This window comes from Archocentrus centrarchus, chromosome 18 (assembly GCF_007364275.1).
Source record: "Archocentrus centrarchus isolate MPI-CPG fArcCen1 chromosome 18, fArcCen1, whole genome shotgun sequence".
In the NCBI taxonomy this organism is placed as follows: Eukaryota; Metazoa; Chordata; class Actinopteri; order Cichliformes; family Cichlidae; genus Archocentrus; species Archocentrus centrarchus.
The window spans coordinates 15,713,336-15,739,228 of NC_044363.1; the positions used below are offsets into that span (position 1 = coordinate 15,713,336).

Consider the following 25,893-nt stretch of genomic DNA (forward strand, 5'->3'; position numbering starts at 1 on the left):
TCGGGGTTTTCACCGGTTGTTATGATGTCCCTGTCCGCCGCTGGCTGGCTTCCTCATCCGCCCGGCCGCTGCAGGGACGTGACTCTGAGCGCTGCTTCCGAGGAGCGATCATCGTGCAGCATGTGGTAAACTTTGGACCTTATACGTAGTTGTTGTTGTTTTATTGCGGAAGAGTGAAGGAAGTTGCGCCGCCGCCGCCGCCGCCGCTGTTGCTGGAAACGAAACTTTGAAGGCGCAGATCGACCTCACGTAAGAAAACGACACTAAAAATGATTTGATTTTTATTGTTACGCGTTTATGTGTTTATACTGAACATATTACGCTCCAGTAAGCGGAACAGTCCGTTTCCTGGTATTCGGATCATTTGAGGAAACTGTTTCCCAGCACTCAGCTCTCTTATTAGATAGAGCCTGATCAGCGGGCCACATCTTACAGGCTGGTAGCAGACTACGTTTTCTGTCTGTAAAGGGCTTTATAGGCCAGGTTTCTTTAGCTGTGAGGGAGCTGCAGACACAGTCTGCTTGTTAAAGTAGGTGTTTTGTATGCAGTTGGTAATAAAATGTCAGAATCGGGCGCTGGAGCCTTGTTTACGTGAAGGTAACCCCGGACTTTTCAGGTGCAAAGGTGGCACAGAGGTACTTGTAATACTGTCATTTTGTGCTCCCAACTTTTCCCGCTCCATATTTTGCTTAAAAAAATGTGGAAAAGCCTGCATTAAACCGGTTGATCCCCAAACATCCTGGCTTGTTGCAAATGGCTGCGAGTGTGAGTAGATTAACCAAAAAGAGAAGAGGCGAAGTTCCCCTCTAGCCCAGACTCAAACGCTGCATCAGTATCAAAGGGTACTTATTTTTGTTTATTTCCATACTTTTATTTTCGGACTGCACCAGAGCTGATTGGCTATGCCTGTCAAACAGAAAGTAGTTTTGGGGGATCACCGCCATAATTGGTTCTGGGGATATCCCATTTATATGACATCAAACAGACCCAAGACTGGAAAAAAACAAAACAAAAAACAAATGTGGAGCCTTTAGAGCAGCCTGAAGCTTTGGGCTCACAGGGATTACTTGTATGTGTGCTGACCTTGTTATTAGAAACCTTATCCATGTTCAATAATCAGCACTTTGATCTGATAACATATCAGCAATGTCAGAAAGTTGACTCAGTTCAAATAGACGCAGCTATTTCCTAGTTTCAGCAACTGTTTTGACTGTAAATTATGTTCAGATTTTGAACTGTTGGGACATTTATGCCAATTTTCTTTACAGACAAAATAACTGGTATGGTTGACTCGGCTAAATAATTACCCAAGATTTGACTGGTACCTGTGCCTTTAATGATCTTTAACTCATTATTGATTACGTTATTGATTCCACATTTGTTTTCTGTGTGGCAAGCACGGGTCTGTGCAGGTTTTCAGCATTAATAGAGTCTGAGCACAGGGTGGAACCAGAGTTGGAAGGAGGCGAGCATGTGACTATTACTCAGGTGTACAAAAGTTGCATTGACATCAGTCATTGCTTTTACAAGGTGCAGACATCAGGCAGAATGCATGACAGAAAATGACAAACTTCCAGTAGACTGGAAGATCTGTGACCGGTTTTTAGCTGGAGCTGATTATCTATGATTTTTATAATTTATCGTGCTTTTTTTCAGCTTACCTTCATAACACTGTAATCCATGTGGCAGCTTGGTCCCCTGACATTTGAATGTACAACATTTCACCCATTTTAGTAAATGTTGGCTGTTGTTATTAAAAAAAAAAACATTTTAAAAACTCAAACCCTAAAACTAGGTGAGGGTAATGCTGACAGCACCTTACAGTTCATCGGTTTTCTCCCATAGTGCTTTAACTTAGCCTGATAGATACTGGAACGTGTTTTTCGCAGTATGTTTGACCATCAGCCACCGGTTTAAGAAGAAAGGATGGACGACGAGAGAAGTGACGGAGGCGAGCCGGAGGTGGAGGATGAGTTTGCGTGCGCCGGGATGCTGCGGGGATCTCTGACGTCCCTGCACAGCACGGTGGAGCGGATATTCACGGTGACGTTCAGCATCGGGGCGGACGATTTGCCTCAGGGCAACAACGGCCAGATATGGCTGAAACTGCGAGGGCCGAGCTCCAACGTGAAAGCCGCCAAGGTGAGACACTGTGCTTGTTTTCCATCCACCCATCCATTTTCTTCCACAATGACCTGTATCTGATTTTATAACCACAACAAACTCACTGTACAAATGAATTAAAGACAACGTCTGTGGTGTGACTTTGCCAACATATGCATGTAAAAATATTGCTTAGAGAGAATGTTGGAAGCAGCAGGAACACAGAGAGAGAGAGCGCTGCGCCCGCCCCAGGAAAGCAAAGTGTTGTTGTGAAGAAGAAGGATGCTGTCAAAAGATTTTTCATTCAGGCTTTTGTAAAAAAATAATTAAATGAACTCCCTCAAGAGGTCCGCAAAGTGCACCTTGTTGTTGCTAACTGAGCAACTGAAGCGTCAGCAAGAAAATTTCCACTGTCTGTATCAGTTAAGTATCTTCGATTTCCCCACTTTCTCCACTGTAAACCGTATTTTTGTATCTCCGTGCAAGAGTTCTCTGACACACACGTGGTGGCTAATCCAGCTTCATCGTGAATCTCGTGGTTTATTTATTTGTTTGGGTTTTTTTTTTTTTTTTATCTACAGTGTACTGAGTGTAAAGGGATCCTTCCCAGGTAATGATTCATCAGCGTTTTTTAAATGTTGATTCACCCGTTAAGTTTCGGTCCAAATATGCAAGCAACCTGTTGACACATGCAGTCAGAAAGATTTGTTCACTCATAAAAAGAGAACCAGGCTGGTGCACTCCGAAGTGAGTCCCTGTAGTATAACAGTAATTAACTGTAATTACATGATTGTCATGCATATAAGCAGTTTGAGAAGACATGCAAACCATACGTAGGTGTACTTCCTCTTTGCTAAAGGCCTTTTTTGGCAGACACAAATGTCAGCTTGGCAGAGTGAGATTTGAATATATTTTATTTTGGTTTATTTTAAAACTGCATCTGAAATAAGAACGTTGACCTCACTTGGCCTTCATGTGCAGAGAGCAGCTGTGGATGCTAAAACTAGTATAGTAGTTGCACCACATACTAAACATCTGAGCAAACTCATTCCACTGATGGAGGCTGAGATTCAACAGAAAGCTGTGAAATATGAGAGAATCGGTGGATCTGCTAGGTGGTGGTCAGCTAGATAATTTTATAAACATAAGTGATCATAAAATAATTATTACATGTCCTACTTTTCTTAATTCCTACAGCTAGATTAAAGTGTAAAAGTTGCAACCTTTAAAACTTTAGCACAAATGAAAGGAAGGATCTGCTGTGTAAAGACCTCAGTGGAGTCATTCTTAGGGCCCCGTTACAGCCCACCCTGACACCATCACATACAGCCACGTCCATTTGTGCTCACCTAACACAGCTTTTGCAGCAGCGGCAAAAGGCACAAGGCACTGGCAGGTGTGACGGCACTTTTGTGGTACGGCACTGGTAGGGTGAGAACAGCGAGCGTAAAGCATTAGGGTGTTTTCACGCCTGCAGTGTGTAGTCTGTTTAAATCAAACTCTGGTTTGTTTTCCTCAGTGTCATGGCTTATTTGTGCAGATGTGAACATGGTAGTCACACTAAAACTTCTGCACAGGGACCCGTTGTAGGGGGGTGGTGTCGGCCCAGTTTTGAAGAAACTACAGAGCGCGCTTATTGTGAGAATGTGATCTGACCTCAAGCTGACCCAATTATTGGGAGTACGCTGCATGTTTGAGCTAAACCCCTTCCCGTAGCCAGGAATGCTTTAAAAACATATAAAGTATTGCCCAGATAAACACAAATTTAGGAGAAAAATTCTCCATGTCATCTGCTAGACCAGAACCCAGCACCTTTCTTCCTGCACCCTTCTTCTGCCCCAGAGGCAGACTGACTGTTCTCATTATTTGGAGTTTCTCTCTGTGAAAAGAAACCAAACCACGAGAAAATGCTACAAGTTTACGAGCTCATCAACTGATTAAGGCCAGAATAAGCAAACAATGTCTCTGCTTTAAAATTCCCCATCTTTGACATGTTATTCGTGGAGGAAAGGACTTGACAAAAAAACAAAAAACATCCACAATATGGTATATTGAAAGAACATTAAACAGAGCTAGTTCTGGCTCTTTCTGTGGAGAGTTTCTTTTCCCTGATTGCTAAAGTTTAATAACACAGGATCTCTCTGTCTTTTAGTTATTTGTGAAAGGAGTTGTGAACCAGGAGGAGCAACAGGAGGTTACGTATCCTGATGTCCTTCACTGCGTCTTCTGTGGAGCCAAAGGCCTGTTCATGGACAGCCTGATAAGAAGCACCTCAGCGCATATAGTGGTAAGAGCACACCAATCGGCTGATTTTGCAGTTATAGTTACTAATCGCACTAATGTGAGTTTTTGCAGTATTTAGGAGCAGAACCGGTGTTATATTAGTAACATCTTTGTTTCCCTACTACAGTGGTTCTCAGACTTTTTCTTTCATGATGAAAAAAGTTCACACCCCACAGATTTTAAGGATTTTGCCAGAATCTTGTTGATAGCTGTGGATCCAGTTGAGGTGCAACTTGCTAAGGGACAACTAACCAAATATTAGTCGGGGTGTATGTATATATTTGAGCCTGTGTGGATTAGCCTCCTGAGACCCTGCGTCCACATATGGGGACATTACATTTTGGCTTTGCTGCACCTTATACTTCAAGGTGCTCAGTTTGTTAAGTCACTTTGTTAAGTCATGTTGTTTTTGTTGTTTTTCCTGTTCAAAGAGGAAGCTTGGTATATATACATTCCAGGTCCATCTAATCACAAATATCTAGAAGAAATTGAAAATTCATTGCAAACACAAGCTCGGGCTTCAGGAGGTTAGAGAAAATCCAAAATAAATTCAAACTTGTGCACCCAATACTTGTTTTTTTTGTTAAGTCATTAAAGATGTATGGTGTACATCTGACTAACTGGTTAATCATCTCAAGTCTAATTCACACTATCTGGTAAAGAGAACTTAAACCTTACAAATTTTTTTCCATTGTTGTCACCCACCGGGAGAGTACAGAAGTTCAGTTTTAAGTCTTAGAGACTTATTTAAAAACACACACATTACACTAAATGAAAAGAGAAAAAAGTTTTAAGGGGAGCATTGCATTAACTGACGTAGTTCAAACTGAAACCTTGACTCACCCCACTCATTGCACAAATCCCCAACAAGCTTAGTGTGCCATCATTCACTGGTGACACAACAAAGATATTGACTAATGATGTGGTACCAACAGATTACAGTACTGTTACTTCAATAAGAAATTACATTATTAGTCAATATCAGTATTACGCTATCAGCTAAAAATGTGTCACACGCCTTCAAGAAGTTATAAACTGTCTTTAAGACCGTGAAGTCCTTATTGGGAATTTCTGATCTATACTTAACGCCATTTGTAGAACATAAAAATACAACTCAGGAAAGTTTGACTGCTTTCTAAGAACTTTCTTTTTCAATATTATCTGTTAATCATAAAATACTTGGAAATACCTTTTTAATCTTACTTCATCGCCTAGTTTGAAATAACTAGAAAATTAGTAAAGGATTTTAAGACTTCTTCCTTTGAATATTTCGATATATGCTTCCTAAACTTTCTTGTGCTTATTTATTAAAGGTGGGAAATTCCACTGAGACTATTTTAAGGTTCTTGTTTTAATGTTTGCAAAGGTTTAAGTTAAGGGAGCAGGGGAGCTGCCTGATTTGCAGGTAGGAGCTACCTGAAGGATTAGGAGATGTGGCCCAGTACATTTCTGAATCAGAATCAGAACAGCTTTATTGTCATTATATGTCAAACATATAACGAAATTGCGCTCCAGAACACCCATCCAAGAAAACAAAGAAATCAAGCAAACATGGGAGATAAGTGCGGCCTTGCTGCCATCGCAGAGAGGCGCTGCCATTTAAAAAGATGGAAACAATAGCGAGCACAGGTGGATAGGTGAGGAGAAAAAAAACATCTCATACTATGCAGGGCTCAATATGAGGTTGGAAAAACCTCTGTAGTGAGAGCACATTTTATGCATGGGAAAGGGCGGGGGGGGTGCATATGGTGCACTTTTGCTTTCCTATCAGCTTGAAGCAGTCCAGGTTCCACAGCTGGCAAAGGCATAGACTGTAAGTAAATGATGGACATCGCAACTGTGCCACATCCCATTGGCCTCTCCCATGGGTTCATATTTCCATAACTCAACTTATTTGATTCTCTCAGTCTTTTTAAACAGATTCTTTATATAAATGTGAAGAATCAGCAGGCAAGTGGCAGGATTTATGGTACCAGAATCTTTCTGGTCTCTGTTTGGAGTCCACTTGTTGTCAGGTTTTGATTGCATGCAGGTGAATATCCACATGGACAGCAAAATAGGGGAGGCTTATGTCAAAATGCATCCAATACTCATTGGTTATCATTTGACAATGATTTACCTTTCTATTAAGTTCTTATTTAATTTACCTGCATAATTTATTATTGCTCAGCAGATGCAAGACCTGAAAACTAGATGTTGCCCAACTATCCATTAAAGACAACAGTAAAGGCAATTTTTTTAGAGGCTTCTTTGGTCTAAATGGCCTGTTATATTTTTATTTTGCTGTCATTAGTAGCACTCTGATTAATGTCATCACGTTTTTTTAATTCCAAACCAGGTTGGCGCTACAGGATTCCTGCTTATATCAGGTCTGGCGGAGCCGGTGGTCCGAGCCTACTCTCTTATTACAGACCTGGTGGAGAGGTACAAGGGTACGCAGTCCAAGCGCCCTGGAGATGGAGGCTCCGGTGAGTCCCTGGATTCACGCCGGGCCTTCAAAGCTCTGGTGGAGAAATGGGAAGACAGACACATCTTGGATCTACTTGTGCTGCCAGGATCAGTGAAGGAAATCCTGTTGGATTTGGTGAAAGAATCAGGGCTTGGATCAAACCATAGTCCATCACTGACAGATGTAAATACAGGAGTAAGATCACACGGGGATTCAGAGGATAGGTGGAAAATACCCACTGCCATAAAGCAAACAGTCCCTGATCCTTCTAGCACTACTGAGCGATGGGCTGAAGGGATGGCTGCAGGTGCAGGAAATGACTTTGCAATCAAAGACTCCTTCCTCCAGGCTTTTTCCACGTCTGCAGGCACCAGAGGGAGGGCAGAGGGCGCCGAGGAAGGAGCCACACATTTGCCACAGGAGGTAGGAGAGGAACAGCTGGGGCAAGTGGCAGCACTGGGGGAGGAAAAAGAACAGGAGATGCAGCTGTCGATGGGAAACAAGGAGTTTTGGCTTCTTTTGAAGTTCTTTACCGCCATGGGGTACACAGAGGAAGTCGTGAACCGAGTCCTTGCCAGAACAGGACCTAAAGAGGCATCACAGATTCTGGATTTGGTTCAACAGGAGCAGGATCGCAGTGACAAAGAGCAGAAAGGTCAGATTCTTCCAAACCAAAAGAGCCAAGATGATGTCAATCTGAATCAGTGGGAGAGGAACCGGCCGTGTGAGACAGAGCACCGAGAAGATGGGTCAGAAACAACAGGAGGAGGTGCAGCCATAAGTAACAATGGAGAAATGGAAGAAGCACGAGAGGGAGAAGAAGCGACTGGAGGTACAAGGCATGTTCGGGAAAAAGGCAGCACCAACTTAATGGAGACAGAAAATGAGGAAGACTTTGTCCTGGGAGTGTTGAAAAAAGCGGCAGCCAGCTGTGGGTACACCGAGCAGAATGTAACCAAACTCTACAACTTGCTGCCTGAGGGATCCACTCACCAGCTGCTCCTGGAGCTGCAGAAAGAGGGAGTCAGAGAGGCCGAAGCCTTCAGGGAAGGACCGAGGGAGATGGATGATGTGGTACTGGAGGCAGGCAGACCAAAAGTTGGACCAGCAGACATTGAAATGAGAAGAGAAATTGAGTCTTTTAAACCTGCAGAAAAGAGAGAATCAGATGAGAAGGGTAAGGTAATGATGCCAAACCTTATTGCACCTAATGAGGAACTAGACCCTTGGATTAATATACCCCAGCAGCAGCCTGTGACCCAGTACACCTCAAAACAAAAGCAACACAAACAGTCAAAGTCACAAACTCCTCATATCATCCTACCTGAGGTCAAAGGGCCACCCATGCCTACTTATGCCTCATCCATGGATCTCCAACTCACCAATTTCCAATCTAATAAGCAACAAGCCCACATCAAGCCTAATTCATCTCCTTCAAAACAAAATCATCACGCTCACAACAACCCTTCAAAGCACTCTTTTAAACAAACACTTCAAGGTCCTCAGCCTTCTGTCTCTGGCACAAAGGACTCGTCTCCCACCAGAGGGAGTGACAAACGAAGTTTCGTGTCTCCTCCTTCAGTGGTGGTGACAGGAGAGCAGCGATTCCTGGAGAGCCTGCAGATCCCCTTTGAACTCAAGCTGACAGACAAGCCTGGAGACCCGACACTGAGGGCGATCATTATTGACGGGAGTAACGTGGCTATGAGGTGCGAATTACTGCAAAGAATGGGAAGGTCGTGTGGGGAAAATGCTGTACAGTGCAGGATAGAGTAGCAGAATGATTTAATTGGGGTGTTTATGAGAAGGAAATATGGGTTGTGGATGGTCCTGTCATCCCAAATATAAAGGACTGAGCATTTGAAAAAAATATTTACACTAGGAAGGATCTACCCTTCATGTCCTTCATGAAATATAGATTTATTACACCCCATTTCAGTGTAGTCACCAGGAACATCCTCTACTGCTATATATAAAAGTATAAAGTCTGTTTAATATCTTAATTTTAATATCTGCTCCAGCACAGGTCAAGTAACGATGGCAGGTTAGACCCAGTGAGAATAAACCACCTTCACAGTACAGAAAACCACTTTGCACTATGCTTCTCACTGTTGTCAATGAAGCAGAATAATGTGTTGTCAGCTGTGTGTGCAACCCCTTTACAAACCCACACATAAAGTATTTTACATTTTTTACTCTGTGTATATTATCATTTTATAGTAACAGAGCTGATAAACAATAATGCATATCATCTCACTAGATAGTATTCAATTAAAAAATCTGCTAACTAGTTTGAATTTGATTTGTTTATTACCTTTATTGTTTTATTCAGTTTTGTTTGCAACACATCTACTACTAAGCAACCGTAGTTAAGCGTTTCTCTACTTCATGGTCGCTCATCACCGCACAAAGAGCCAGCGCTGGCAGCGTGGTCTGTATTATAAGAGCGCCTGTGAACGCACACCTGTGGCTGCTGGACAGAGTCTGTTTAAAAGAGCAAATATAAAGGTTTATAGAGTGAGCATCAGTTCTGTGCTGTTGAATGAATCAGTTAAAGTCCCGTTTTCCAAAGTTTGTTGTGGCAGTGTGTTAATTATTTGTTCTAGTCTCTGATGGGCTTACCAACCCAGAGAACCCAAATGCAGAACTATTGCTAAAGCATGACACTTACACACAAACACAAAGAGAATGGAGGGGCTAGAGATCAATGCACGTAAAAAAAGAAAGAAAAAAAAAACAAACGGGGTCTGGCTGGTAACAGTAGATGCCAGAATCAGACGTATGCTGCGCTCTTTGTATCTCAGAGCTAGAAATGACACCAGTCCCGATTTGAGTGTGTTCCGACAGCAGTAATTTAAAAAAAAAGGATTTTTTTTTAATAATAGAAAATAAATTAATTTAAAAAAAAAAAAAGAAAGGATTTTGGCTTCCTCCTTAGCAAGGTAGTGCATTCATCTATAACTAGCAATACAGTGAAATGCCTGTTTCTTTGTGCTTTAAAACACTACTGCAGCACATTCACAGATTGAGCCTCATGCTTTGTGTATGGCTTATTCAGCTAGCCTCAAATGCACATCAGTGGTAGTACTGGGTGCTAGTTTTACAGTTTCACTACTGTTTTGCTATCCTAGATCAGAAAATCTGGATTCACTGACTTTCTGAGTAGGAAATCAGACTTGAAGGGTGATAGGGTGACAAGGTCAAATACTCCAGGGGGTTAGGACCTACCTCCTAATTAGCAAAGCGACTTGTTTAGTTCCTTTTAGATGTGTATTTAAAAGTTACTTTCAGGGCCTTTTTGACTGGACAACAGGAAATGGTAAGGTCAGAGGTTCAGAGAATCAAGACACTCTATATTCTTCATCACCGCCTGGCATGTTAAAATGTGTCAGAGACAGAGAGAGTAGTAAAAGAGAGAAAATCCAGTGAACTCTGATCAAATGAATCATCATTTGTAACAGTGATTTCTACTTTAGGTTACGTCTTGATTTTAATGTCAGACTCTGCATTTTTCCACAGTCACGGGCTCGGCCATTTCTTCTCATGTAGAGGAATTGCTCTGGCTGTCCAGCACTTTTGGGACAGAGGCCATCGTCAGATTAGCACCCTAATCCCACAGTGGAGGCAAAAAAGTGACCCCAGGATCAAAGGTAACACTTTCCCCTTAAAACCTAATGTCTCTGCTGCAGAAACTGAACTCTTGTCAGTGTCAACCCATGTAGCACACAGCAGGTGATGTGAGCAGGTTTTAATTACTGGAAATACTTGGTTTAGGTTTTGATTTACAGTCATGTGAAAAAGAAAGTTTCACATGACTCTCTGCAGTCCTGTGAAAAACTAAACACACCCCATGATTCAGCAGCTTGTAGAACCACCTTTATAACTTGAAGTACTCATTTGATGTTATCAGTCTCTGACATCATTGTGGAAGAATTGTGGCACACTCTTCTTGTACAGTGTTGCTTCAGTTCATTGAGGTTTACAGGCATTCATATATGCACAGTTCTCTTAAGTTCCCACCACAGGATTTCAATCAAGTGGAAATTTGGACATTGAGTGGGCCATTGCAGCACCTTGATTCTTTTCTTTTCTTCAGCCACTCTGTTGTAGATTTGCTGCTGTGCTTGGGATCATTTTCCTGTTACATGACCCAGTTTCAGTCAAGCGTTTGCTGTCAGTCAGTTGGCCTCACATTTAACTCATGAATAACTCATTGACTGCAAGGTGTCCATTTCCTGTGGCTGCAAAACAAGTCCAAATCATCACCCCACCACCACACAGAGAACAGACAACAACAACCTGATAATGAACTGATGAGAACACAGACAATATATACACACCTGATAATGGGCTACTGCGAAACACAGGAAGCAAAACTAAACCCAAAGCACAAGGACCAAGACATCCATCCATCCATTTTCTTCCGCTTATCCGGGGCCGGGTCGCGGGGGCAGAAGCCTAAGCAGAGAAGCCCAGGCTTCCCTCTCCCCAGCCACCTCCTTCAGCTCATCCGGAGGGACCCCAAGGCGTTCCCAGGCCAGCCGAGATACATAATCTCTCCAGCGTGTCCTGGGTCTACCACGGGGCCTCTTCCCGGTGGGACATGCCCGGAACACCTCACCCAGGAGGCGGCCAGGAGGCATCCTAATCAGATGCCCGAGCCACCTCAACTGGCTCCTTTCGATGTGGAGGAGCAGCGGCTCTACTCTGAGCCCCTACCGGATGGCCGCACTCCTCACCTTATCTCTAAGGGAGAGGCCAGCCACCCTTCGAAGGAAACTCATTTCTGCCGCTTGTATTCGCGATCTTATTCTTTCGGTCACTACCCAAAGCTCGTGACCATAGGTGAGGGTAGGAACGTAGATCGACCGGTAAATCGAGAGCTTCGCTTTTACGCTAAGCTCCCTCTTCACCACGACGGACCGGTGCAGCGTCTGCATCACTGCAGAAGCAGCCCCGATCCGCCTGTCGATCTCCCGTTCCCTTCTCCCATCACTCGTGAACAAGACCCCGAGATCCTTAAACTCCTCCACTTGAGGCAAGAACTCGTTCCTGAGCCGGAGAGGGCACTCCACCCTGTTCCGGCTGAGGACCATGGCCTCAGACGTAGAGGTGCTGATTCTCATGCCAGCCGCTTCACACTCGGCTGCGAACCGTTCCACTGCGAGCTGGAGGCCCCCCCCGATGAAGCCAACAGAACCGCATCATCTCCAAAAAGTAGAGATGAGACTCTGAGGCCACCAAGGAAGAAGCCTTCCGCCACCTGGCTACGCCTAGAAATTCTGTCCATAAAAATTATGAACAGAATCGGTGACAAAGGGCAGCCCTGACGGAGTCCAACACCCACAGGACCAAGACATGCCAAAATAAAACAGGAAGTGGAAACACAGACCAAGACTAAGATACATGAACTTGACCGAAGGGCAGAGGATGAACAATAACACACACCACCTGCTCAACCTGAGACACACAAATATCCACAACCAGGAATCCAAACTAAGAACCAAACTAGGAAACACAACATAATACACATAATGGAAAAGCAAAGAACAAAAAAACACAAAATGCTGTAAAAACAGCCCTGGATCATGACATTGTTAAGTCTTTTTTTTATGGCCTACTTTTCTGACTCTACTGTCATGAACTTTAACATTTAACATGCTAACTGAGGCCAGTAGAGTCTGAGATGGAGCTCTTGGGTTTTTTGCAGTTTCTCACCACAGGCTGGGTGAATTTGCTGGGACCTTCACTGCTGGGAAGATTGCAGCATTGTGTTAACGCACACCTGAATGCACCCGACCAGCAAATTGCTAATCTCCTGCTTTTATAGAGGTGCTCACACTTCCGGACGGTCAGTTAGTCAAGTGCATCAGATTATCAGCTGCTACTCACCCTCTTAATTCCTGTGTGTGACAGTGTGGTGAGGTTTTGGTTCAGCTGTAGAGCAGAGGGTTCAGGGGGGTGGTGCCACGAGAGGCTGGGTGTCAGCTGTCAAGCATTTTTTTTGTACCCCTCCCATTTACACAGCGGCGTGCTGGGGCCGAGAGAGAGCAGCACGGACGGCAGCTGGAGAAGCTGCCGGCCAGAAGGATTGAGCAGACTGGGCATCGCCTGAAAAGACACCTGTAGATAGTGAAAGTCAACAGTGCAATTAAGAACACAGGCAAAATTAAGAACTGTGTCCGCGTGCATGTGTGTTGGGAAACCCACAGTGGCAAAAACCTGCATGCAGGAGACAAAATACCCTACTCATTGGCTGTGAGTTTGCTCGGCAGTACCAGACAATTCTCTATTCTCACATTGATCGCACAAGAGGGCAGGCAGGTTAAAGTTTGTTTAATGTAAAGTACTGGAAGAGTTAAGTGAGCTGTATACACTTTAGGGCTGCAGCTAAGTATTATTCTCACTGCTAATTTTTTGTTGAAGTAAGAAACTTAGTTTGGTCTGTAACAGGTGATAAATTTGTTCCATAAGATGCTGAAAATAATCAAGTCTCACATTTCAAAAGCAATGTTAAATTTAAGCATTTGCTTAAAGAAGTGTTTGATTAACTTACATAGAGACATATTTATTTATATGTCTATGTTTATGTTTATATGTCTATGTTTTTTTATGTTTATTTAGACATATTTATTATAATAATGCTTATTAACATAATAGAGTAGCATTTGTGTTGCCTGCATGTCCCGGTGTACTTTATATTTGTAATATCATTATGTACTTGTAGGGCAAAGAGGGAATTTATATAAAATAGGACAGTACCTCACAATAACAGTCATGCACTGTCACAGGGCCAGTAATCCCTGGCCAGGCTGAGGCTATAAACTGGAGCGGCACAGAAACTGTTTGAGTCTGTGTGGCAGGTTGTTCAGCAGTTTTTTCCACCTGTTGTCATTTAGTGATGAAGGCCTGACTTCATCAGTCTGGAGTGACTTTGACTGATTCTTCTTACTGTTGATAAAGCTCATTTCAGTTTTAAATGAATGATCTGAACAACAGACTCAGAGAGATTTTTGCTCCAAAAATTCTAGTTAAGGCATATAAGTTGCACGCTATGAGTATGTAGTTAGCACTTCAGTGAGGTCAGGCCATGACCTCGCCTTGGCTCCACCCCGTTGTCTGTGTTTGCGCCACATTCCTGCTAACCCTGGATTCTGCGTGACTTCAAAAGAGAAAACAAGTCATGCTGAGTGAATGAATATTCATTATGAGCTTTCAGCATACGTGTGGGTGTTTCTCATTACAGCAGACTAAACCATAAACAGAGTGTTGTTTGTTCCTGTCTCTCAGAGAAGCACTATCTGACAGAGCTGCAGAACCTGGGCCTGCTCTCCTACACCCCCTCCAGAGAGTTCCAAGGCAAGAGGATCACCTCGTATGATGACAGGTAGATGGGCTATCTTATACAAGACTCTGAGACATTGTGTTTTTTTTACACAACCTACAACCACAGTTGGGATCCCAACCCATTTCCTGTGGTTTTGTTGCTGTCCAGACTGTATGAAGTCCATCGGGATACAGTTCAGATATAACCAAAAACTGATTTGACCTGGCAGTCTAAACAAGGCCTTAGGTGAAAACCACTCTATTAATAACTAATGTCCTTTTGAGAATCTACATAGCATTTGAATACTAAAGATGGAAGTAAGTCATTGGGGACCAATTTTTGCATCTGTAAATCATCTGGCTGTCACAGCTGACTTCAGTGTTTCCGGCCGAAGTCAGTGGGCCAAGAAGTTTGGTGGTGCCGAGCCACCTGAAAGCTTTCCACATAAAATCACAGAGTTCCTCTCACCTGACCCCCCTCAGCCTCATCAGCTGGTTTTACAATAACCCTAGCATATTCAACAAAGTCATGCAAAATTTTTACCAACCACTTATGCCATATGGTGATATAACCCTTTCCTTTCCTGGCCAAATTAAATGTGATTGTGCTGGTGATTTCAGTGCATCTTTGTGAGCTGGATGGATTCCCACGACTCCTCTTTGCATAGAATTTCTTCATCATTTGCACTAAATTCAAAGCATTTCCAAACAGCGGATGATGCTCCACTATGAGTGCCAAGCTCTGTCTGTGCCACACATTTGATTTTGATTACGATGGTCGGTTATCTGTCGTATATCTGGCTTTTATCACACTGTTACTCCTCCAGATTGCATTCAACATCAGTGGAAACATTGATGCAGCCACATTATCAGGCTTTGATTTAGGGAGTGCATAATTTGCTTTTGCTTTGCTTTCTATTGGCAGAGCACACATTCTCATTTCGGGGTGGACGATACAGCCTCAAAACTCTATTAGATTTCAAGAAAATCTGCAGTAGCGATATTTGTGACGATATAGTAAAAAAAACAATGTTTTTTTGATGCTTGCAGTTTGCAAGCAGTTTATAAGTAAATTAAGTATATTTTCCATCATTCTTTTCCAGTGAGTTATTGTCATTGATGACGCGCTACATCATTAGAAGTGTGGACCTGCTGAAACAAGGTGCCAGCAGCATTATAGTGCAATAGCAGTGACACAAGTCTGCTAGGCTAGGCTGCACGCGCAGTTGGTGCACTGTAATCTTAATTCTCTGTGTGGGTACAAAAACCAGGCCCTCAATTGTTGAGGGTTAATTCTTCAGGAGCTGCACAATATAAAATAATAAAACTGAAAAATATTTTTTACTTGTATCTTGCGTAGAGGTTTTTAACCAGCTGCTCAAAGTCTTGCTTTTCCACCGTGTAAACACAACAGTAATTTCCACCCACCATTTGCTCTTCCTGTCATACTGAGTGCAGCTAATGAGTGCTCCAGCAATGCTCGGTGGAGCTCGGTGTTTACTTTTGGGTCATCAGCAACTGCTAAAGTGCCTATAACCCAAAATTAAATCATTAAATAAACCATAGTTGTTATACATTTAAAAAAAAATCACCTGATTCTGACAGGGTCAGGTGAGATCTCTGTTGTTGTTGTTTTTTTTATTTTTTTGTTTTTTGTTTTGTTTTTGTTTTGTTTTTTTTTTTTTTGGGGGGGGGGGGTTACATTTGCCTGCTTTCATACAGAAGGAGTATTTTTCAGTGGAAATGCTTGAAAACTGTTCTAGATTGAACTGGAGCAGCTCTGTTATGCCACCGTGGGATACATTAGTCTTCTTTTCCAGGTTAATTCGATCTCTTAAACCACTTCTCTGTGTTTCTGCAGACTAATACTGAAGCATGCACAGAAGACAGATGGTGTGATCGTGACCAACGACAACCTGAGAGACCTCTCGGATGAGTCTCCTGTATGGAGGGACATCATCAAAAAGAGGTAGGGCAGTGCTGTGCTCATATACTGCAGTGAGGAGGAGACTGAGACTTCCTGACTGGTAGAAAAAGATGTCTTTTTGCACTGAACTGCACTGAAACGTTTTTACTCACAGTTATCAAATGTAATAAAAGAACTGCTACTCAATCTTCAACCACTAGTCTAAGTAACAATCTCTGCCTGCTTTTGTCCTGTTTTAAAAAGTTGGTCTTTAATGGGCAGAAAATGCTGTCAATACCATATGCAACTTTTTTCAGTAAATATATTTTTTCTTGTGTGATCTGTTGTTGCTTCCCCAGACTTCTTCAGTATACATTTGTCGGGGATCACTTCATGGTCCCTGACGACCCTCTTGGAAGAGGAGGACCTCACCTGGATGACTTCCTGCGTTCAGAGCACAGGTAACAAACCAGAGGTATCTAATCCTATCCTACCCTTTGAGAATAATTCTGTGTGATGCTTCATTTTTTCCCTCAACATCTTTCAGGAGTCCCAATCCAGGAAACCACTCTTTTGCCGGTTCGGCCTCCTCTTTCCCTTCCTCCAAACAGCCGCGCTCCCAAACAGAGGTCTTCAACTTCCGTGACCGGACGCTAGGGGGCACACTGGATGCTTTGGGCAGAGGCGGTCGGGGTAGAGGGAGAGGGCACGGAAAGGGATTGGACACGGGACAGAAGGACAGGCAGTACGAGGCTGCAGGTCATGGCCTTGGGGTCAGGGCCGAGAGGAGTCCCAAAGAAACAGCCATCCTGAGAGAGCAGCTCTGTCAGATTTTCCCTAATCAGGACAACATGGTGACGCTGGTGCTGCAGTGCCACTCAGCAGAGACGGACATCAACGTGCTGTCTGACCTGATCTTGGAGCAGCAAAAAGACTAGGAATCTTTTAGTTTTAGTGGTGTAATCTTTAATTTTCTTGCTGAATTTTGCTGATTTAATTATTTTACTTGTGTGACAATAGACTGTATGTAAAAGATGGATTTAGGAACTGTGACATCACACATTGGTTTATGGTTTTTACTTTAATCTGACACCATGACAGTGAAGTGGATTTAGCTTTTTGAAGAGAAAAATGACGATATACACTCATATAGTAATGACTTTTCAAGAAAAGGCTGGCCACACACTAAATCATGTACCGTTGCATCATCTATTACTTTAAATGCACACAAAATTAACATCATGCTGTGTTTAAACTAATAATTAATATCATATCTTGACCAAAAATTATTTAGCTCTCAAATCAAATGAGGAGTGATGGGAAATAACCAGAGCTGCAGCTGATCGTTAAAAAGAATGCTTCAGTTTTTAAATTCAAAGGCCACATCCATCTTTTAAATGCCATCTGTGTGTGTGTGTGTGTGTGTGTGTGGGAGGCTGGGTGGGTGGGTGGCACCAAAATAACTACCGATACTCATCTGCTTATACACTGTACACATACTATGCCAAACATGAAACCTATAAGAAAAAATACCCTTAATTAAAGCTAAAACTGGACCACCTCTGTCAAATGGGCCAGCATCAGCCCCCAATGATAGAAATTTATTATTTCTTATAAATTTTCAGTTTTTTTTTTTTTTTTTTACAAGACTATACAGATGGCCCTACATGTTTTTGACCACATTAGTCCAACACTGTGGTCCAATTTGACACATCTCATCTATTACCAAAGGACAACACAATTTTGTGTAGATGGTCTTTGTTCTCACTGGTTTAAACCTGTCAGCAAACCTGTAAAATTATTCCTATAGCACTATCAGCGTTTAAGAGTGTATTTTAGCTTAGTTTGATTTATGTCAAAGCACCAACAAAACCCAAGACATTCCAGTCTGTAGCTTTATTGTTAAACATTAGCATGCTAACACACCAAACTAAGATGTGAACATATGATTAACATATTAGTTAGTGTGCTAACTCACCAACTTACCATGTTAACATATGTTGAATATATTAGTTAGCATGCTAACACAGCAAACTAACGTGACTATATGCTAAATATATTAGTTAGAATGCTAATATTAGCATTTAGCTTAAATACATGTTGCCATCTTCAGCGATACCAGCTCAGCTGTAGATTCTTATTTTCTTGTATTTTTATAAGTCTAATAATAAAGTCAGTCCATAATGACACCTATTATCTATCTTTTTGTGGGTCATTTTGACTCTGGGAAAACTAGCGTGGAGCCCATATGGCTTTAATGTATTTTACTATGGAGCCATTTTAATAGTGCATTGGGTTTAGAGGAGGATTTGCAGAATGAGAAGAGTAAAATTAAAATACATACTTTGAGCGTTATTCTGTTGCTTTTCCTTTAATTTTAAAGCTACCAGTTGATTTAAAAATACTGCCATCTACCAGGTATAAATACATTTAAATCAGAGGGACATGGGTGGTTCTGGTAGAATAGATATGGATATAACTGGTGTAAGAGAGCTTGTCTGGCTATAAAGGTAATAAACCAATCTTTGCAACATTCTGCACACTTAACTATATATTTTAACTTATTTTAATTAGGTGTGATGTTTGTCATAACTTTGGTTATGGGTCTATAATCTTATCTATAAGGATGATGAAATTAAGAGCAAGCCAAAAGATTCAAAGTTCACTTTTCATCCAGATGTCAATGTTAATGTACTTCAGTGTGAAATAAATAGCAGTAATCTTATTTGAATTGTTAATATTTATACATTTTAAGATCTTATTCTTGATTAAAATTATTTTTAAAAAAATTGTGTTTCCATTGTCCTCTGTTAACTTCTCAGTGTATGTAGAGGTAATCCCTGTGAACTACAAGCTCAGGGTTCAAACGGCTCTAAATGCTCTTGGACTTGTATGTCTGCACATAACCACCAAGACCTGCTATTGAAACCTTCTGTTTGTGAGGATCAGTCAGTATGTATCCATACTAACATCCAGTACAAAACAAGTAAGGATTATTCTGAATGAATCAGCCCAAGCATAAAAAAAAGCAAATAAAAGGCCAAATGTAAATTTAAAATTATTCAGGCATACTAACCTAACTCAAGGGACAAATCAGTGTTGTGTCTACACATCATGTGTTCCCATTTTTTTTTTAGGTGAGTCAATGAAAAATGCCCAAGATAACACAGTTTGGCAGGCATGTAAGTTTATTTTTCCACCAGCAAGGCGATTCCCAAAGAGCTATTAACTGAAAACTCGGCATATCTCAGAATGGTGTGCAGTGTGTCTATAAAGATTTTGAGTGGAGGACACAAGAAGAAGTCTCAGGCCTAAAAAAAACTATCTACTGCAGGTGAACTGTATCTGAAAGTCGTGTCCTTAAGAAACGGGGAAAAAATCCAGCAAACACCTGACACAGGACCTGAGAGATGCATTTGGACCTTCAGCTGATCTAGGAAGGGTGGCTATCAAGAAGCCACCCTTCCTCTGAGACCATTTCTGATGAGGCTTCAGTGAACAGCAGATAGATCAGCTGAAGGTCCAAATGCATCTCTCAGAGGAAGGGTGGCTGTCAAGAAGCCATTCTTAAGGAAGGAAAACAATATGCCAAATTACAGTCAAAGAATTGGACTGAAAATCAGTGGCAACAGGTCTCATGGAGTGATGAATCCAAATTTGACATTTTTGGATTAAATTGTCGTTGGTATGTACAGAGATGAGGAGAGAGGAACAACAGCGAGCGTCTACAGCCATCTGTAAAACACAGTGAAGGCTCTGTCATGGTTTGGGGCTGCATTTCAGCAAGTGGTGTTGGAGATCTTGTCAAGATTGATGGAATTAGACACAGAAAAGTACCATCAGATTTGGATCCACCATGCAATACCACCTGGAAAGTATGCAATTGGCAATAGCTTCATTTATCAGAATGACAATGATCCCAAACACACTGCCAATGCAGTGAAAGCATACCGGGATAGAAAAGCACACAGTGGAGCCTAATAATCATGGATTGGCCTCCCCAGAGCCCGGACTTCAACATTATTCGATTCGATTCGATTCAGTTCAATTCAGTTTTATTTATATTGCACCAAATCGTAACAAACAGCCACCTCAAGGTGCTTTGTGATCATCTTGACAGAGAACAGAACAAAAGGAAGAAACATCCAAAGAAGAGATTTGAATGTCTTTCAAGAAGCCTCAAGAAGTATTCCTGAAGACTGCTTAAAGAAATTAGAAGAAAGCTGCCTCATACCAAATTCTGAGCTTGTTAGAATTGGACAGACTTGGATTTTTGCCTCATATACTGTACATGTTTCAATAAATTGCTGCAGCTATTTCCCATTTTCATAGCAAAATTAAAGACACGAGGGGTGGCTGAAGACTTTTGCACAGTGCTTTATATTATTATGAGGCCACTTTGATTTGATTCTCTTAACATCCACCTCATCACTGGGGGCCCATTTGGGTTTGGGTTCGGTTAACGTCTACCCTGGAACACCTAAACAGGTTTACTTCTTTAATGTCTTAATGCCTGGAGGATGTCAAGAGGTTAAATTAAATATTTAACATGAGACCCAAAAAAATTACTTTTAAAAACTGATGTTCAGGTTTTCCTCAAACTGTTGATTCACCATCCATGAGTTTGGCTTTGAAATAAACTAGCAGTTTATGATAGTTTCCACCAGGGGTCACACTCTGTCACCTTTTAATGAGGAAAGAGTGCAGAGTGCTGCATTGAACTCTATTTATGCCACTGATCTCATATTGCTACATAAAACACAGAAGAATAAATTAAGCGTATTTTCCACTCTTTTTTCTAGCATCACAGATTGGTGAAATGATTATATTAATTATTTTGTGAAATAAAATAAAGAGCGGAGCTCCTTGTTTTAGTGTACAGGAGCAGCTTCTTGTTTTGTAACAGCTTTTGCTCATTGCTCTCTGCAGTGATTTTTTCATAGACGTTGAGCTTTTATCTGTTTAATCAGCCTAAGTTAGGACAAGTAAAAGCTCCTTTTGAGGTTCCTCCCCTATGTGGGACTGCAGAGTTACAAATGAAGACTTCACTCATCCTCTATCCCAAAAGTAGGTTGACTTTGGGATGGAGTTTGGAGATGTTTTCTCCAGTCTAGTCTTTTTTTGTCTGAGAATCTTATCCTGTTCGTTGTGTTGCTTCTCTGGTTTCTTTCCTTCCGATGCTTCCTTTTTGCTATTGTTAGTTTGTTTGTTTTTTATCCACTGCAAATAAACAGGAAAAGGTAGAGATATTGCAGGATTGCTTGCTTCTTTTTTTGGACATGTCAGAAGCGGACTAAGCCGTCTGCTGCTGAGAATAGATGCAAATTAAACTGGTCAGGTGAGTTTGGAACAATAGAGAAAATAGGCAGCGCGTCTATTTTTGGATCAGCCTGAGCAACGCGGGGAGCGTTTTCACACAGGCCTCAGGCATAAGTGAGAAACTAAAGGTCACTTAATTAGCTTGCTCGTCATAAATTATTCAGTGGTGTCTTAGTCACTCCTGCAGGACTGTAGGTCTTTTCAGCCTTTGTAAAACCAGTTTCACGCATCTCCATGTAGCCCAGTGATTGACAAGTACAGGCAGTGCTTTAAAAATCAAGAGAAAATAAAAGAAAGTTTGTTTATAATGCATAAAAAGTCAAGCAATTCACTGCTGCCCTAATACCCAGTACCAAAAAAGAGACAGCAAAACATAAACGCATATGATAGGCTGTAATTTTCCACTGTCTGACTGTCTCTGTGATTTAACTTCTGCAGTTTCATTTCATCAGCTTACGTCAGTTATGTCTTCCACTCATGCCTTAAAATAAATGTGAGCTTTTATTTACTTGAATCAGTGGCACTTTATCTATTTCAGACAGACGCTGGTCAGTGAATCACACACCACAAAGTTCTCCTGAAAGCAGCTTGTTTTCCTGTTGCTCTGTATTTGTTGCAGTGAAATCCTCCTCTCTCTGACTGGCTGGCATTGTGTTGTATGTCGGGTTGTATCCAGGCACTTCCCTCTGTTTATTGGCATTTATAAATGTCATGCACTGGGACGGGGAAATTAGCCTCTTTGGAGGAACTTTTCAGTTCTCGCTGGCTTTTGAAAGTCTGTCACATGATGATGCACACAGCAGCCAATTAACACCAATTCCTAAAAATCGTATCTAAGTCGGACAATAAAGTAACAACGTCCTCATTGACAATAGTAAGTGGAGTGGAAAGCAATGCTAATTTTCTCTTCACTCCATTCAATTTTATTTCTATCATAGCAGATCACAACAACAGTCATCTTAAGCTGATTTATAAACTTAGCACAAAAAGTAAGGAAATTTGTGTTTGGTTTATTATGTCTTTGCTCAAACAATGCTTCTTGGCAATACATTTTATACAGTTGGAAAACTTGTTTATTTCCCCTTAAATGGTGCCACATTTGTGAGGACAGTCAGGATTGTCATCCTTTCTCTCAATACAGAGAGAAATCGAGATGATATTCTGCAACCAGTGGGAATCCCACATCTCCACAGTCTGGGACCGAACTCTATCCTCCAAGATGACATCCCTCTACTAGCCTGGCCATAAAATGTGTGTCAAGGCACTTTATATTCACATTTGCATTACCTCGACATCTTCACCAAAAACAAATTCTGTGTTTGTGGAGAATGGTCCTCTTTAAAATCACTTAAATTCTATGGATAGACCTTCTCAAAAAGTCCCATCCAGCCTGAGAGGCAGGGTACACCCCAATCTAACCTTTAAGATATCTTTGGATGGAGGAACCTCAAGCAAGAACCAGGAGCCTAAGTGCTGTGAGGCAACAGTGTTAAGCTAGCACATAAGTTTGAAAGACAAATTACAGCATCCACTGCTGAGCATTTATAATTTGATGTTGACTATTATCGTGCATACGTGATCTTATCACCTGGTTTCATCATGCACACTATGCATGGTTATAAACCCAGCAGCTGCATCATCTATGCTGCAGTATGAGCGTGTGTGTTTGCTGATGTCATAAAATGACTGGTTTGCCAATATAAGCAAAATATTAGTAGGCCAATAAAGCGGTGTAATTAGTAAAAAAAAAAAAAGAAAAAGAAAAAAGAGAGAGAGCGAGAGAGAGCAAGAAACAGAAAAACAGAAATAAACAATTTAACTATTAGAAATTCAGGCTTTTTAACTTTGCTGCATTTCTTTCTGCTTCGATTTTTATGAGATTAGATTTAAATGTGTACTGAATATGTACCATATATGCTGTGTATGTATACCTGCAAGTTGGTGCATTTGTACACAAAGGCAGCCTTGCCTTTGGTCTGTTTTAATAACCCATATGTCGGCACCAGTTTTGCCACAGGGTGTACTCTTCTTGGCTTTTCTTTTTCTTTTTCTTTTTTTTTTTTGCACTGTTTCCATCTCACCTTTCTGATTTTTTTAGCAGTTTCTTTGCTGGAGTTTTGTTGCCTTGTTTGCGCTGTTTCCCCCTTCTAGTTGCATTGTGTTTATCTTGACTTTTCTTTCTTTTCAGCATTTGCTTTGCCCTGTTTTTGCCTTGCCTTCTACACATTTTTTTTGCACTTCAAGTTACAAACAGTTTTATTGTTTGATGTAGCATCACAGTGTAACAAATGTATAGTGTACAGTCATGAACGATGGACAAAGAAACTCAAGAGAACCCCAGAACCCCTGAGTTTGTGTATGAAGTCTGGATCCTTCACGCAGGGCAAAGTTTGGGCTGATTTATAATATAGTAAATTTGTGTTTTTGGTTTCCTACGGGACTCGTTCATTAGCCAACATTAAACTCTGCACCTCACGAGCTAAAACCCTGAAACAGATCTTTAGTCAGGCGCGGGCTGACGGCATGAGGAAAACACGTCACACCTGTACCTGACCTTTGACCCGTCCTCTCCGGCCGTCTCTACCTGTTTGTTTATCTTCATCATATTTACATAGCTGCTGCAGGACCGGAGCGCTCGTCCTCGCGTGCGCACACACGACCCCGCCCACACTCACCTGCCTCCCTCGCGCCCGAACCTCGGTTCCAACAGTCGCTCGCGCGCAGCCACACGAGAACTTTCTGGACTACTATTTTTGACATTTTATCATTATTTATTTTTTATTTTGTCCTTATGTGAATGTTCAGCGTGCGTGTGAGCGAGGGAGGAAGTTACGCGTAAAGTGGGAAATGAAGCTTATCGTTTATGAGGCATCTAACGCTGAAAGTGGCAGTGAGTGAGACGCTAACATCAGTAAATAATGAGGTAAGAATCTCCCCGTCTTTCTAACACGTTGACGTCCTTTAAATCGATTTACCTTTGGTGCTTTATTCATCCGCAACCGGCTTTTTTTTTTTTTTTTGCCCTGACGCACAGTTTATATCGCCCATTTAAGTTTTTACAGTTAAATGGGTTTAAAGCCTTAATAACCACCAAACAAAAGTAAATCAGTACTTCACCTCAAGAGGACAAAAGTATTTTAAACCGTTCTTAATCCTAATAAAGTATTTTTTTTAATTATTATTTCATGGTTGTATGTGTAGCCAGTTAGCGGTTTATTAAACTTTAACAAACTTGCTGCCATCATCCGTTACCCCAGAGACAGCTGTTTCAATAACAGGTAGGTTTGTTACTTTTCCCTGTTTGCTGTCTTTTTGACTGAACTCGCTTTTTAAGCTCTATACAAAGTCAGAGTTTCCAGGTTTTCCTTGGAAGTTTCTCAGTAGCAGGCTCCTTCTAAACTTCACCACCTGCCCTTGAACTTGTGGAGGAAATCCTTAAATTGGAGGACTCTTTTATTATTATTATTATTTTTGGCATGAACAACGAATTTTAATCCCTAAAATTAAGACACTGGATGAAGTTTGTGGTCTCCAACACACAGAATTAAATTTAAAATGTTTTTTTAAATGACAAATGTCAAATATATGCCTCTTTTAGCTATCATTTATAAAGATTTGCTACTTTTTGTGTTATATAACCTAAAAAAAAAACAGTTGGCCTTTGGGTTTGGAGGAGCTATAATAGACTTTTCTCACTTAATATGTGACACTTTAATGAGAAAACATTTGTTGAGTTTCCAAATTAATCATTTTTTATGGTGGTTTTAGTCCAACAGGAGATGTTGTTTTGTACTTTTTATTTAAAATTTTAATTGAAAGTACTCCTTTACCTGCCTAACATTTTTGAGAACCTGTACCGGTTATCTGTTCCTGCACTGATTTTGAGCCAGAGGTACTCTTGGAAAGCCCCTTCTCTCTGTAAAGTGCCTCACGGACAAGCAGAATAGAGTAGTGAAACCAGCAGGCATGGGAAAAGGGACACAAAGTAAGAACAATAACTGTGCTGTCTCTGCCACATGAGCAGACACAGTGCCCCTGTGTAAACGTGTATAAAAGAAACCAGTCTGTTGTCACTCAGCCTCAAAGTGTGTGGCTTAAAGCTGACCTCCTACGGCAGGGCAGGTCAGTCAAGGTGAAAGGTTTGAATCAGATGAATTACTGGATAATCCCTCCATGACTCTGCTATTAAATCTGATATGTATTAAAAGGATATTTTAATCTGTGAGTCAATGGGGAGTTTGAAGCAGCAATTGTGGCATTTTGCACGCTGATCAGATACAGAGGTGTGTGTGTGTGTGTGTGTGTGTGTGTGTGTGTGTGTGTGTGTGTGTGTGTGTGTGTGTGTGTGTGTGTGTGTGTGTGTGCTTTTTTTTTTTTTTTTCTTTTCAGACCACAGGAAAAGGGAAGAGGTAGATCAGAGCAAACCACTACATGTAGGTGGTGGCTGGAAAAAATGTTTTTAATGCTCAGCAGGTGCGTCAGCTACGTGTCATTCCAGTACACACCT

The 25,893-nt window shown here is 41.5% G+C and overlaps 2 protein-coding genes across 3 annotated transcripts in view; both read left to right on the top strand.

Moving 5' to 3' along the window:
• Positions 1-25,698, top strand: khnyn (KH and NYN domain containing). Its single transcript, XM_030753619.1, has 10 exons — positions 1-249; positions 1,890-2,142; positions 4,256-4,390; positions 6,725-8,544; positions 10,355-10,485; positions 14,126-14,222; positions 16,023-16,130; positions 16,427-16,528; positions 16,615-17,495; positions 25,670-25,698. Exons 2-9 carry the CDS (start codon positions 1,927-1,929, stop codon positions 17,003-17,005), a joined length of 3,000 nt encoding a protein of 999 aa, XP_030609479.1. The 5' UTR covers positions 1-249; positions 1,890-1,926; the 3' UTR covers positions 17,006-17,495; positions 25,670-25,698.
• Positions 24,088-25,893, top strand: part of LOC115797134 (adenylate cyclase type 2) — a 32,371-nt gene continuing 30,565 nt past the window's right edge. Inside the window, exon 1 of one of the 2 annotated variants that reach the window (XM_030753616.1) lies at positions 24,088-24,309. The gene's annotated coding sequence lies outside the window, so the exon portion shown is untranslated. Of the gene's footprint in view, positions 24,310-24,609; positions 24,665-25,893 lie in introns of those variants that run through there. The other variant, XM_030753617.1, reaches the window with a different exon arrangement.

Bases quoted from the DNA above. Each gene is read 5' to 3' on its own strand.
- khnyn (XM_030753619.1), top strand. From the start codon at position 1,927: ATGGACGACGAGAGAAGTGACGGAGGCGAGCCGGAGGTGGAGGATGAG. The intron at 16,131-16,426 runs GTAGGGCAGTGC...TTGCTTCCCCAG, and splicing joins AGGGACATCATCAAAAAGAG to ACTTCTTCAGTATACATTTG. The intron at 16,529-16,614 runs GTAACAAACCAG...AACATCTTTCAG, and splicing joins TTCCTGCGTTCAGAGCACAG to GAGTCCCAATCCAGGAAACC.